The sequence below is a fragment of the Neovison vison genome, chromosome 6 (genome assembly GCF_020171115.1).
Source record: "Neovison vison isolate M4711 chromosome 6, ASM_NN_V1, whole genome shotgun sequence".
In the NCBI taxonomy this organism is placed as follows: domain Eukaryota; kingdom Metazoa; phylum Chordata; class Mammalia; order Carnivora; family Mustelidae; genus Neogale; species Neogale vison.
The window spans coordinates 77,257,237-77,271,898 of record NC_058096.1 but is presented as its reverse complement, the minus strand read 5'-3'; the positions used below and the strand labels follow the sequence as shown (position 1 = coordinate 77,271,898).

The 14,662-nt window shown below is 41.2% G+C and overlaps 2 protein-coding genes across 3 annotated transcripts in view; one reads left to right on the top strand and one right to left on the bottom strand.

The window, feature by feature from the left end:
- Positions 1 to 6,151, top strand: part of IGSF10 (immunoglobulin superfamily member 10) — a 45,950-nt gene extending 39,799 nt beyond the window's left edge. Inside the window, exons 5-6 of the mRNA XM_044251604.1 lie at positions 41 to 941; positions 4,212 to 6,151. Coding sequence (XP_044107539.1) covers positions 41 to 941; positions 4,212 to 6,120 — 2,810 coding nt within the window. The 3' untranslated portion in view covers positions 6,121 to 6,151. The remainder of the gene's footprint in view (positions 1 to 40; positions 942 to 4,211) is intronic.
- Positions 6,152 to 6,188: 37 nt separating this feature from the next.
- Positions 6,189 to 14,662, bottom strand: part of MED12L (mediator complex subunit 12L) — a 317,830-nt gene continuing 309,356 nt past the window's right edge. The window contains exons 45-46 of one of the 2 annotated variants that reach the window (XM_044251605.1): positions 12,440 to 12,521; positions 6,189 to 9,990 (exon numbers count right to left, since the gene is read on the bottom strand). In XM_044251605.1, the coding sequence (XP_044107540.1) occupies positions 9,938 to 9,990; positions 12,440 to 12,521 (135 nt within the window). In that variant the 3' untranslated portion in view covers positions 6,189 to 9,937. Of the gene's footprint in view, positions 9,991 to 12,143; positions 12,522 to 14,662 lie in introns of those variants that run through there. The other variant, XM_044251606.1, reaches the window with a different exon arrangement.

The following is a 14,662-nucleotide window of genomic DNA, read 5'->3' as shown; positions in this document are numbered from 1 at the left end:
TCTGATGATTATGACTACAAATTTCTTTCTTCTCTATCAGGATTTGATTTATCTAAAAGGAAACAGAATAGCAGATTCCAGGTGCTGTCCAATGGCACCCTCGCCATACAGAGGGTGGGCATTCAGGACCGTGGACAGTACCTGTGCTCGGCATCCAATCTGCTTGGCACCGACCGCCTTCATGTCACGTTATCCGTGGTTTCCTATCCCCCCAGGATCCTGGACAGACATACCAGAGAGATCACAGTCCACTCTGGAAGCACTGTGGAACTGAAGTGCAGAGCTGAAGGTAGACCAAGTCCTACAATTTCCTGGGTTCTCGCAAACCAAACAGTGGTTTCTGAGTCATCTGAGGGGAATGGGCAGACCCTGGTAACCTCTGACGGAACGTTGGTCATCCACAATCTCAGCATTTATGACCGGGGCTTTTACAGATGCATGGCCAGCAACTCAGCTGGCCAGGATTCACTGCTGGTCAAAATACAAGTCATTGCTGCCCCACCTGTTATTCTAGAGCAAAAGAGGCAAGTCATTGTAGGGACTTGGGGTGAAAGTTTGAAATTGCCCTGTACTGCCAAAGGAACTCCTCAGCCTAGTGTTCACTGGGTCCTCTCTGATGGCACTGAAGTGAAACCACTGCAGTTTATAAATCCCAAGTTGTTGTTATTTGCAAATGGGACTCTCTATCTAAGAAATGTAGCCTCTTCAGACAGGGGCACTTACGAATGCATTGCTACCAGTTCCACTGGCTCGGAGAGAAGAGTGGTAATTCTTACAGTGGAAGAGCAAGAAACCATCCCCAGGATAGAGTTTGCATCCCAGAGGTGGACTGAGGTGAATTTGGGGGACAAATTACTACTGAACTGCTCAGCCATTGGGGAACCCAAACCCAAAATAATCTGGAGGCTACCATCCAAGGCTGTTGTCGACCAGTGGCACAGGTAAACCATACCTTTGTGTTGAGATTATCTTCTTTATCTATTTCGCTGTACAATTTCTGAAATGGAAAAGGTGATACAGTGAGGCCAACAGTAGATTTAGAGAGCTCATAGACTCTGCACATAAAAGTAACTCTTTCTAAAGAGACCTAATCCTTTTGAGGTTAATGTTACATGTAAAAAAGAGGCTTCTTACATGCTTAACTCTAAGGGTCAGCTATTCAATTCTTACTGAATTTACACAATAGTTAAAAGCAGATTAACAATCTCATTTGCTCTCATACTTGTGACAGCTTTAAAATGGTAACTACAGAAAGGTCTTTATAATTTCTCTATCCAAAAAGAGGAGGGAATTTTGTAATGCAATCAAAATTCTGTGTAATTTTGAATACAATTCCCATTACCTGTGCAAAAACCATAATGCAACTATAGAAAGCATTAAATCTGTGATGTGAATAACAGGTAAGTTCAAAATTTAGGTTGTTAAGGAAAAGGTCTAAAACACTTACTGGCTGTTAAGCCAGTTTTGGAAAATGGAAATTTTTATCAAGAGGCATAAAAAAGTTTAAGGAATCTCTGAAAAAGTTAACCCAAAGTAAGTATGGAGAGTGTTCTAAAACACGTTACTTGTATCTCAGAATAAATCTTAACCAGGTATTTCAACAGATCCTTCAGGTATAAAAACAGCAAAGAAATTAAGTAGGTTGTTTATATTTTGCTTGGGTAAGTATTTATGGGACACATGGTGTTCAAATTGTGGAAGAGGCAGCAGAGTGTGTAAAGATCACAGATGGGGCACCTGGGTGGCTTGGTCAGTTGAGCAGCTGGCTCTTGACTTCTACTTGGGTCATGCTCTTGGGGTTATCAAGCCCTGCACCAGGCTCTCTGCTCAGCAGGAAGTCTGCTTGAGGTTCTCTCTCTCTCAAACAAATAAATCCTAAAAAATAAATAAAGATCACAGGTGCTACCATGGGCCCACCAGAGGTACTGGCATTTTTTTCTTTTATAATTCACCTTGTTTGCCAACTGAACACCTCAATTATTATTTTGCCACTAAGCTCAAAAAGGTAAGAATATTTTTTACATAGAAATTTTATATATATCAAATAAAAGGGGCAATTTATTGCAAGAAAAAGAAAGTCCTTGCTGTTTCCATTTCACAGCTTCTAAAGTTTGAATTTTAGATTCTAAAAATGCAAAAACATTCATCATAGCTATGTTTATGAGAGCATACCCCACCCATGACCAGACTAAGCAAAACCCTGTCACTTTCTTTTTTTTAAAGATTTTATTTTTATTTATTTTGAGAGAGAGAGAGACAGTGAGAGAGAGCATGAGCGAGGAGAAGGTCAGAGAGCGAAGCAGACTCCCCATGGAGCTGGGAGCCCGATGTGGGACTCGATCCCGGGACTCCAGGATCACGCCCTGAGCCGAAGGCAGTCGTCCAACCAACTGAGCCACCCAGGCGTCCCACCCTGTCACTTTCTTAAAGCCTACTTGTCACCTGAATGAAAAAGCCTTTTCTGGGTTTTTAAATAGTCTCAGACCTGGAACACCACCCGTCTTTCTCCAGTACTTTCAACACATGTGACCTGTTTCAGCACAGAATGGTTTCCTCTCCGTCAGAACCTCAGAGCTTGTTACAAAAGCAGCTCGGGTCCCAGCCCGGATGTGCTGTGTCAGAATCTGCACTTTAAAAAGATACCTGGATGAATCACATGCTCCATAAAATCTGAGAAGCATTGCTTTAGAAGGTCTACAGATGCTTTCTTTTACTTGGGGAACACTCGATTTTAAAAAGTAAATTTTCTCTGAAAAACATCACTTTATCAAAAGGAACAGTTCTAGTCTCTTCTTACATATTACCACCTCCAGATGCATCAGATTGGGGGACGGGACAAGGTCACTCTAAATCAGTGGTTTTCCAAGGATGCAGTCCCCTTGCCAGTAGCATTAGCATTGCCTGAGAACTCGGTGAGTCAGAAACCGATTCTCTTTTAATAAGCGATCTGTGTTCTTAAAAGCCTTCTAGGTGATTTTAGTGCCTGCTAAAATTCGAGACCGGTTCTCAAACTTTCTTGCTCGTAAGAATCACAGTCACCTGGGACATTTGTTATTCAGTGGGTTCCCAGATCCCTGGCCAGATCGAGTGAATCAGAATCTCTGAAAAGGGAAGCCAGGAAACATGCATGTTAAATGAGGCAGGCGCCATGTGATACTGATGCCCGGGATCAGAGAACTGTTTTGAGAGCCAAGACTGAGAGTACTGGTTCTAAGACTTGCTGCACAGGAGAACCGTTGGAAAACGGAGACTCCTGATGCCTAGGGCCACACTCCACACCAATTATATCAAATTCTGGAGGTGAGCCTCCTCCGATGCGCCATAAATGATTTTCATATGCATCTAACTTTGAGAGGCATTAGGAAGGAATATCAGATGGTAGTAGCACATGGTGAAAAACAGGAGTTTGGGAACCAGCCTGTGACCTGAGGTGTTACTAAAGCTATTTAGGTGTCTAAATACTAAGGCTCTCTAAATAAAGTATTCCCGGCTGTACAGTGAGGAACTACTTAAAGATTTAAAAATAACAGTACCTTTTGTAATGTACCACATTGATCCCGGTTTTAGCACCAATTCAATTTCCGCCAGTCTTTCTGAAAAGCTAAATTTGGTTTTAGCAGGAAAGATGTGCCATCTGGTGGCTCACTGTGGTAACGGCATGCTGTGTAATAACTTGAGGGAGAAAAACTGTACTGCACACAGCTGGACAAAACGCAGAGACTAATCGCTTTACAGCTGCTCGCAAAGGTCAGATGCGGCAGGAGGCTTCTAACAAGTCTTACCCTGGCACCTCCTCTCTTCATAGCAAAGCTGAACTTATTTTGCAACAAAATAACTCTTAATTATTTAAATAGAATCTGGCATCTTTTCTGAGCCAAGTCTGCATGGAACCATGGAAGTTCTTTATGGACACAACACAAGGCAATTATTTGATCTGTAAAATGGTCAAGAAAGTCTTGTGTCTAAGGCATCCACAGCATTGTATCTTCCAAACCACCACTGTAAAGGAGTTTCATTTCACTAAAGTCTAACTGTTGTTAATTTTCTCTCTCAGGAAATGGCTTAAGAGACAGTAAATAAGTAGTGCTGATTTTAATTTTATTGCAACAGTTTAAGAGAATGTCCACAAAGCAAATCCTATGTAAATAAGGACAACTCCCCTCACCCCTTGCTAAGAGCTGCACACTCAAATCTGTCTCTTATCTCCTTAGAATGGGCAGCCACATCCATGTCTACCCAAATGGATCCTTGTTTATTGGCTCAATAACAGAGAAAGATGGTGGTGACTACTTGTGTGTGGCCAGAAACAAAATGGGAGACGATCTGATACTGATGCATGTGAGCCTCCGACTGAAACCAGCCAAAATTGATCACAAGCAACATTTTAAAAAGCAAGTATTTCATGGGAAAGATTTTCAAGTTGACTGTGAGGCTTCCGGCTCCCCAGTGCCTGAGATATCTTGGAGTTTGCCTGATGGAACGATGATAAACAACGTGATGCAAGCCGATGACAGTGGCCGCAGGACCAGGAGGTATACCCTTTTTGACAATGGAACCTTGTACTTGAACAAAGTTGGGATAGCAGAGGAAGGAGATTATACTTGCTATGCCCAGAACACTCTGGGGAAGGATGAAATGAAGGTGCACCTAACAGTGATAACAGCTGTCCCACGGATCCTCCAGGGTTACAAGACCAACACGAGAATCAGGGCTGGAGACACAGTGGTCCTTGACTGTGAGGTCATTGGTGAACCCAAACCAAAAATATTTTGGTTGCTGCCTTCCCATGACATGATTTCATTCTCTAAGGATAGGTACACATTCCATGCCAATGGGTCTTTGTCCATCAACAAAGTGAAACTGCTCGATTCTGGAGAGTATGTGTGTGTGGCCCGAAATCCCAGTGGGGATGACACCAAAATGTACAAGCTGGATGTTGTCTCCAAACCTCCACTGATCAACGGTCTGTATACAAACAGAACGGTCATCAAAGCCACGGCTGTGAGGCATTCCAAAAAACATTTTGACTGCAGAGCCGAAGGAACACCATCTCCTCAAGTCATGTGGATCATGCCGGACAATATTTTCCTCACAGCCCCATACTATGGAAGCAGAATCACAGTCCATAAAAATGGAACCTTGGAAATTCGGAATGTGAGGTTTTCAGATTCGGCAGATTTTATCTGTGTGGCTCGGAATGAAGGAGGAGAGAGTGTGCTGGTGGTACAGTTAGAAGTACTGGAAATGCTACGACGACCAACATTCAGAAATCCATTTAATGAAAAGATTGTTGCCCAGCTTGGAAAGTCCACAGCATTGAATTGTTCCGTTGATGGAAACCCACCACCTGAAATAATCTGGATTTTACCAAATGGCACCCAATTTCCCAATGAACCGCAAACTTCTCAGTATCTGATAGCAAGCAATGGTTCTTTTATCATTTCTAAAACGACTCGAGATGATGCAGGGAAATACCGGTGTGCGGCAAGAAATAAAGTCGGCTACATTGAAAAATTAATTGTGTTAGAAATTGGCCAGAAGCCAGTGATTCTTACTTATGCACTAGGAACAGTTTACTGTATCACTGGAGAATCTCCATCACTGCACTGTGCGTCCGATGGAAGCCCAAAGCCACATACCAAATGGACTACGCCAAGCGGTTATATAATAGATAGGCCTCAAAGCAGTGGAAAATACGTACTGCATGAAAATGGCACCTTAGTCATTAAAGAAGCAACTGCTTATGACAGAGGAAACTATGTCTGTACGGCTCAAAATAGCATTGGCCATGCACTGGTCACTGTTCCAGTAATGGTTGTAGCCTACCCACCCCGAATTACAAATCGCCTACCTAGGAGCATTCTCACGAGGATAGGAGCAGCCGTCCGACTCCGATGTGTGGCCCTGGGAGTCCCCAAGCCAGAAATCACATGGGAGCGACTGGACCATGCCTTGCTCTCAATGACAAATAAAAGGGGGACTCAGGAACTTGAGCCTTTTCACCCCCAAGGTACCCTCACCATTCAGAATCCCCAAACCTCGGATTCTGGAATCTACAAGTGCACAGCAAGGAATCCACTTGGTATTGATTATGCAACAACATATGTTCAGGTAATCTGACCTGAAATAAAAATTGAACAGAGTCAATATCTGGACAGAGTTTATTTTTTGGAAGAAGTTTAATCAAAGGCAGCCATAGGCATGTAAATGAATTTGAGTACATTTACAATATTAAATTTATAATGGACATGCAAAAGAAAAAAAAAAAAACTTGTAAATAAATGCAGTATGACTGATGGTGATTTCATTAATTGATCTCCAAACAAACTTTTAACTTAAGGCACTTTTATTTTGCCAACAAATAACAATGAACATTAAGGTAAAACTGTCCACCATAAAATAACAAATGGCTAATGTATCTGAATTCTTCATTAAAGAATGGACTTTTTTCTTTCACTACCAGTTGCCTAGTGTCTACCTTCTATCAATGTTACAAGCATGGCACTGAGAAGAGAGACAATGGAAAAGATTAAATTTGCAGTCTTGATTGTAAATTTACCATTTTGATGTACAGGTATTTTGTGGCTGGTTTAGAAATATTTTAGTAAAACCTAGAGAAAAAAACTGAACAGTTTTGATTATGATTCTCTATTTTGCGTACATGGAAAATTTTCATTGACGGGGAATGCAAAAATGTTTTAATAAATGCATTTAAAATACATGTAAAAAGCAACTTAACACCTATACGTCATAAAAGGTGAAAAGGAGGTTGATGACTTCATTACTGAAATAAACTCATTAAAAATTAGGCTTCAAAAATACACTGAAACTTCCTCACTTCAAAATCAAGCACAGGCATCCTTGTTTGGAGCTCTTTATAAGGAAAATATTCTGAGGAGGAACCATTGCTTTATCAACATGTTATCTCATTAAGTGATAATACTTTATGGGAGAGGAAAATGGGAAAATCTAGATCTGATATATAAATACATATAATGAAGTTTCATTGTACTTAAAATTTGATCAAACGTACACAAAATGTTGCTTTTTGTAATCCAATGTGAATTGAGTTGGGGAACATTATGATTGATTTTTTTCTAATTCCAGAGGCTGGGATGTTTCAGTGTAATTTGTCCAGAATTTATTCAAATATTTGCCAGTTATTTAAAGTGGAAAAAAAAAATGCCATAGGTCTTCCTCGGATATCTCAGCACACAAAACACAACAATTTTGTCCTGCTGATTGGGGGGTGGGGGGGGTTTGCTTCACTGCGTTTTCAGCTGGCTCCACCTCAGAGGTGACCTGACTGCCATTATCTCGGATGCTGGCACCCTGTGGCCACAAGGGTCAAAGGACTCTCATTCTCACGGTGACCTCCTTCCACTTCCCGGCCAAAAGGAGTACGTAAGAGTGACAAATGGACGGTACTAGGAATGAGACTAGAGTGTAAACAGGTCTGTCTAAAGAATTCTGATGCCCAACTACATTCAATTTCAAAGTCTTATTTTTAAGTGGAAAGGAGGTCTTCATCTTATCCTAGGATAATTTCCTATCTTAAAAAGCAAACTGCCAGTTTCAGTCAAAGGATAGGGTTTTCCCTTGTGTGTGATCATTTTAATGCAAATTAATGCACTTGCTAAGAAAGAAAACTCTCAGGATGTGGGTTTCAGTGGAAGTAAACATGCTAAGGACTAGATTAAAAATTCCAATTGTTCTCTTTATAATGCACAGGGTTAAGCCAGTCCCAGGTTTTTCCTCAACTTTCCATAGAATCTGAACTACAGAGCCTTACCATGACTTAGCTTTGTCACCTGAAAAGAAAAGGACACAACAAGAAAAAAAGTATACCCCACAGCTTTCATGTGCAAAATGATTATTAATAAATTAATTTCACTACCTTATGCAAAATATAAAGTGCATACGAATGCTATGCAATTATAACACTCATTCTTGAAACAATATGACTGCTGTTTGCGATACTGAACTTTAAAAATATATGGTTCAAACTGAAAACTGGCATTTTAAATACCAATCATTCTTGAAAAGGAAATCAGGACAGAACAGAACTTACTCACTAGGCACAACATTCATATTTCGGTTGTTTTGCCAAGGCAATCATTATATGGATAGATTACTTTGAAGAAAAATAACTTCATGGACTCTATGTAGGATTCTCAAGAGGAAAACAAAAACAAAAACAAAACCTGATATACAAATCCAGCTGAAAAGTAAAGATCTGTCTTCTGAAAGCAGATAGAGTATGTTAATTTCGTGAAAAGAATGGTCTTTAATGTTTTGGCAAAGTCTTTTCCAGCCCAGAGTAAACATGAAATGAGCAGGCTGGAGGGAACTATTTCACAGTGTACAAAGCAGTTCACATGGATGCTGCCACAGCAAAAGTAAGCGGACATGTATTTGAGGTCGTTTGCATGAGTCAAACTTTGCAATGAGTAACTCACCTAGGAAGATATAAATTATTTATATAATGATTTGCAAAAGAAATGATCTAAAGTCGTACTAGCTACATTTTAAAAAAGTAGTTCTACATGGTTTGCTCATTATAGACAAATCTATTCACAGTATGCTCAACTACATTACATGTAAAATCATATGGCAAAAGGAAATGAATTAACACAAAACATGGGAAAATATCCCCCACATGTTTTAAAATGCCCTGCAATTTTCACATTCAAAATTTTATGCATCTAAATCTAAAAAAATATTATATGGAATACTCTTAAGTTACACAAACTGATAATAATTTACTGTATTTTTTTACTCTAATAGGAGCAAATTACCACATACTTCAACAAAGTTAAAATAGTTACTATTTCTTTATAATAAATTTGATGTATAATTTACTTGTGCTTTTTGCACCAATTTATAAATACAGTATATGCAATACACAACCAAGACACCAACATTAATAATTAAATTCAAAATAGCAAATACTTACCATACAAAATAAACAGCAAATACATCTTTATGAAAACCAGAGCCTTCTGGACTTGGGGGCCAGATTCTCTGGAAACCACATCAAATTTGAGCACTTGGAATCTCAGGCCAGCAGCAGGATCGTTTTTTCTCAAGTTGGCATAAGGTTCAGGAGAACCAAGAGTCATTTTTGCCAACTCTAGCAATAAAGAGTTGGAACAATCCCACTGTGGTTCGTTCAGGCCTTTAGAATTGACATGTTGTACCTTTACAAAGACTCTGGCCAATGCTCCCGCCACTGAAAACAAATCCGAGTACAGCTACTTCTAAGAGGCTTCCACATATCTGAGGGTGGCTCTCACGGAAGCCTGGGTTGAAGTTCTTGGTCTAAGAAGTTTAAGTACTAAGCAACAATCTGTTTCAGCACCTTTTGACCACAACAAAAGCAAAGAAAAATCCTACATAAATAAGAACACAGTTTATAAAGTGCTTATGAAATTACAAACATTTCAAATCAGAGCAATGCAAATAGATGTCCTTTTCACCACCAAAGGTGAAAGCAGAATAAAGGGGTCACTCTCCTGTTAAGATCTGACACGCCTTTCAAATCAGTAGTTTGGTCCAGCACAGTTTGGGGGGAAGAAGAAAACAACAAACTTCATCATTAATGAATACATACATATTTTAAATCCACCATAATTCATTCTTTCTGTGAGATTCAAAAAAAAGCACCAATTTCAAATGATCTGCTACCACGCTCTTCCTGGAGTAGGCCCACATGATCCACATTTTCATACCTACTTTAAAGTTGAATTTAACCAAAAAACCCCAAACCACACTTCCTCCTTTCTGTTTTAAATACCTCCTCTATATGAAATGTAGCACAAAATATAAGAAAACTTCAAAGAAAGGAAAGAACAAAGGGACATTTCCAGAGATGACTGATGCATTAAAATTGATTTCAGTGCAAACATAAAACTTTATGTCTTGTCCTCTTCCAGATTCAGAAGTGTGATGGATGCCCATAGGGAGTCACTCCTTGCTGTGGCTGGTTACCTAATGGGAAAAATAAATTCAAATAAAATCGCAAATGCAAAATTAGGTGTTACCCTCTTGTTCTCCATACCAGTCTCAAGAATAGGAGAACAGACTGACTGGCCAAGGAGTGCCCGCTAGCCGGGGGACCTGGGCGGGAAGGTCCGAACACCGTAACCGCATGCACAACGCGTGCCCTCCACGGTGCCCGGCTCTCCGTCAGAGCTGTCAGAGTCCTACACCAGCCAGCACAAAGCCTGTGGACCGTAACCAGCCCCTCTAAAGCCTGTGTGTCTCAACTAAGAAACAACTCAATACTAACATACAAAAGGGCTCTGAGTATTGTAAAATACTGAAAGTTCCCAAAACGTTTATAAAACAGATCAGAGATTGGACTTTAACACGCACATTATAGTAAGTGAGAGAAGTGGCATGAAATAGGGTAATCTTCTACAAATGGCCATATAAGATATGTAAGAGGGAAGTGTGTAAGGGTGTCCACACGTGCGACAGTGGCTATGTGCACTGACTCAGGTGTGTGCCTATCTATGGGTATATGTACATGTGTGCAAACTCACATACACACACAAACAGAAAAACTAAAGAAGAGCAGGCAACCAAAAAAATGACAGGGACTTAGAAATAACTACTGCTTCCCCAACTCTGGTGGGACTATTCCAGTCCAGAGGCTCCATTCACACGGGTTATGATGCAAAAGGAGCCTCTGGAGTTGTGCAGTGGGCAGTTCAACAGCAGAGGCTGGCATACTGCTAATAGCAGGGAGCAGAGTGTAGTGAAGAGGTAGGCTCTGGAAGGGAACCATCTGAGTTCAAGTCCCAGCTCTGCCCCTTACCTGTAGCTGAATAACCTTGTGCAGATGAGTCAATCTCCCTTTTCTTTAGCTGTTTCCTCATCTATGGTATGGGAATAGTAATACCTTGGCTCATGGGGCAGTTTAGCAATTAAGCAATCTATGTAAAGTCAGAGTGCCTGGGTCCCAGAAAGAGCTCCATAAATGACAGATGGAAAAACAAAAAACAAAAAAAACCCCTGCACATCATGAGCTCTGGGAAACCGGAAATAGTAGATACATTCCCAAAATAGGTGTCACTGCATAAAACTCATAGGTACTTACTTCTAAACACTAGAAAAAAAATCTGAACTCTAAGCATATTGTCTCTGCCTTAAAATTAGCCTCTTCAGCCATGTGAAAGTAGGAATTCTTGAATAAAACAACAGAATTTTAACCACACATATAACAGACCACACCTACTGAAGAGTAGTTAGAAAAGAAGACCAATCTAAATGATTAAACAAATGAAATGAGGTAAAAAGAGGGGAATATTTTTAAAGAAAAGAAAGAAAAAAGAAGAAAAAAACAAAACAAAACAAAAAAAAATACCTCAGTTATGCCCTGGTAGAGACACAAGGTATAATGAGGGGCGTTTCCTCTGCCAGGAAATCAACACAGACAGCAGCCAGGCAGAAAATTAAGACCAAACCCAAGTGGCCCCTCAGTCCTAACTGACCCTCCTCCTGACAGGATCCTGCCAGAGTCGCACAGCTGTCTTTAGGACTAGCTGGCCTTCACTCCATACCTCCAACGCACGTAATAGGGGACCTAGGAGAAACTGCCAGTCCCGCTAGTCTCCTCACTGCATGAGCGAACAAGTACACGATCCAGATAATGGTGGGAGAGTTGGAACCGAATTCAGACTTCCCAAGCCCCAGGCCAATATTCTTTGCATCACAGGGGGCTGGTTCCCATTTCTAAAAATATCTCCTGTGACAGCAGCACAGGGGGCATTCCATTCATGAGTGTTCATGGACGGCATCTAGAAGGGTGTGCTAGAATGCACTGTTGGCATCGCTCTAGAGAGAAAGCACGATTAAAAAAAAAAAAAAAAAAATCACACCAACACAGCCAGCAAAATTACTGGGGACAAAGTGCCCTGCTCTGCTGCCTGCAATTTAGCAGGTTGTGAATTCTCTGCACTGTTATCAGAAGGACAGGACCGCACAGTGGCAAGAACAGTCATGGCCCTAGTGGCCAGGAGACAGGTCTAGGGCTGGCCACTCTCGACGGGAGACTCTGGGAGGCCACCTCCTTTGTCTGCATGCTTGAGGGCATCAGCCGAGTTGGTCTCTGAACCTTCCAGCTTGATATAAAGAGTATCTGCACTGCCCCATTGGTCTCCCCCATGAAAAGACACATTTCCAGGTACAGACAGAAGCAAGAGGAAAACATCTTCACTGGATTCAGAAAAAAGACCAAGACTTTGCAGCGGCAGCGGGAGAGTGGGCAAGCATTACTCCCAAACCAAACCAAGCCAAGCCAAGCCAAGCCAAGCCAGCCTGGACTCAAATGAAGATGAACATGGTACTGAAGGAAGACGGTGCAGTGTGTGAGGAGCCGCCATGTGTGCTCTTCTCACGAGCAGCCATGTGCTCTGTGACGTGGTGTACTTACTGGAAAGCTGCTTCTGGAGCTGCCGCACCAGGGCTGCCGTCTGCTGCTGCTGCTGGGTCTGTTGCAAGCCTTGCCTGGGGAACTGGAAATGTGACAGAAGACAGAACGGTGGTCAGCCTGCACGGCCTGGAGTGGACAAGGACAGGGACTACGAGCCGGGCTCGGTCCACAACACACCGCCCACATTTTCCCATCAAAGTGCCAAGCCCGGCAGGTGTAATTTTCGTCTACACCCTGATGTACATCTGGGGAGCATCTGAAGTGCCCAATCCGTTCAAAATCCCACTCTCTGGGTGGTCACTTCACATTTATTGGAAGACGCGTGATGAAGGAGTCCACTCCAGGGGTGGCCCCAGATGTCAGACCTCCTTTGTTATCTCATCCTTCACAAGCTGGCCAGCTAGGGTCATGCCATCATAAACCATTTTCCTTGGCCATGTCAAATCTCTCTGATGGGAGGATTTGTTCAAGCACCACAGGCCTTGCCTTGTATGGATGGAGACAAGAATCTGGTGAGGCAGAGCAATGCCCTCTGTCCAGGACCCACTTAGAGCTATGCCTTCCCAGGGGATGCTGGATGAAGGTCAGCCAGTGTTATCATTTTCTCAGATACAAAGCAGGAGAACAGCACCTTGCCCATTTTTTGTTTTTTTCTTTCTATTGACCGAATCAAGAGGGAAAAATAAAGTAAAACTCCAACTTTCATTCATGTGGAAATGTTAGTAAAATAAAGTGCTTTCCTTTCTATTCAGTGGTTTCTATGTTTATTTGGAAACACTACCTATTTAACAAAACCAAATATGCTACCATGTGCTCAGCAGTGTTCTAGACACTGTATGTATACAGTAGCCCACTTATGCCTGAACAGGTGATACCTATCCTCAATCCTTTATCCGAAGTCCTTGTATATACAATTTACTATGACACACCCATAATATACAGACTGACCAAGTCCCAAGACAGTACTACATAATCAGACACTAAATTTCTTCAACAAAACACACAACTAGTCCTATCAGGCAGAATAAATGAAAAAAGACTTAGGTCTGTTCAGGTCAGCCTTTGCTATTCAGTAAGTTACAAATAAAATTTCCATTTCAAAATAAAATGTCTTAATTCAGTTTGAATTTTAGAAATGAATATAAGGGATTGTGAACCTTTACTACTATTACTCTCATTTTACAGCTGAGGGAAACGAGACTCCAAGACTTGCCCGTGATCCCTGTAACTAATGAGGCAGGGATTCAGACAAAGCCTTCTGGATTCAGAACTTTCTACCTTAACTGTGATCCAGTGTTATCTTTAATTGGGAATATTAGCTTCCAAATATTAATTTACTTGTAAATAATCACAGATTCCAAATGGTGGGCTGCAAGGATGTCTAACCTTTTTTTTGGTTAAAGACTTTATTTATTAGAGAGCAAGCGCACATGCACACAGCCAGGGGGAATGGCAGAGGAAGAGGGAGAAGCAGACTCCCCGCTGAGCAGAGAGCAGGATGTGGGGCTCGATCCCAGGACCCTAGGATCATGACCCGAGCCGAAGGCAGAAGCTTAACCAACTAAGCCACCCAGGTACCCAATGTCTAAACTTATCACTTTACTAACTAACATACTGCAGTACCCAGTGCATAAATATCTAACATTCATTCATTCAACAGATACTTAGCTGTCTTCTTTTATACTCATTTAAAATCTGCTCCAAAGAGAGTAATTCGCAGAATAAAACATGGTAGCGATCCCCTCAGTATATTTTGAGGAACCTGGGGGGTAACCAATACATAGGAAGCTCACGTGCACGGGTGTGTGAGTACGCATGCGCATGTGTTAGGTAGCGGGTGTTCTGCTGGGTGGTCTGAAGAGAGGATAGCCTCCGGAGGACCCCAAGACTATTAGGGGGGATCTGCAAACTAAAAACCATTTTCATAATAATCCTAAGGCATTAGTTGTTCTCCTTCTCCTTGTCTCAGGAACACACAGTGCAGATTTTCAGAAGCTATATAACATGTGATATTGCAACAATGTCTTCAATTTATTCAGACAAACTAATTTTTAAAAATGTAAACAAGGTCATTCTCCTCAATAATTTTTTATTTTGAAAAATATTTTATATATTTATTATTCATAAAATTGTTATTTCTGGTTAAAATCTAACGAGAAGTTTAAATATATTAGCAGATATTGGTAATATTTGTTTTAATTTCTAATACAATAAGTATCAACA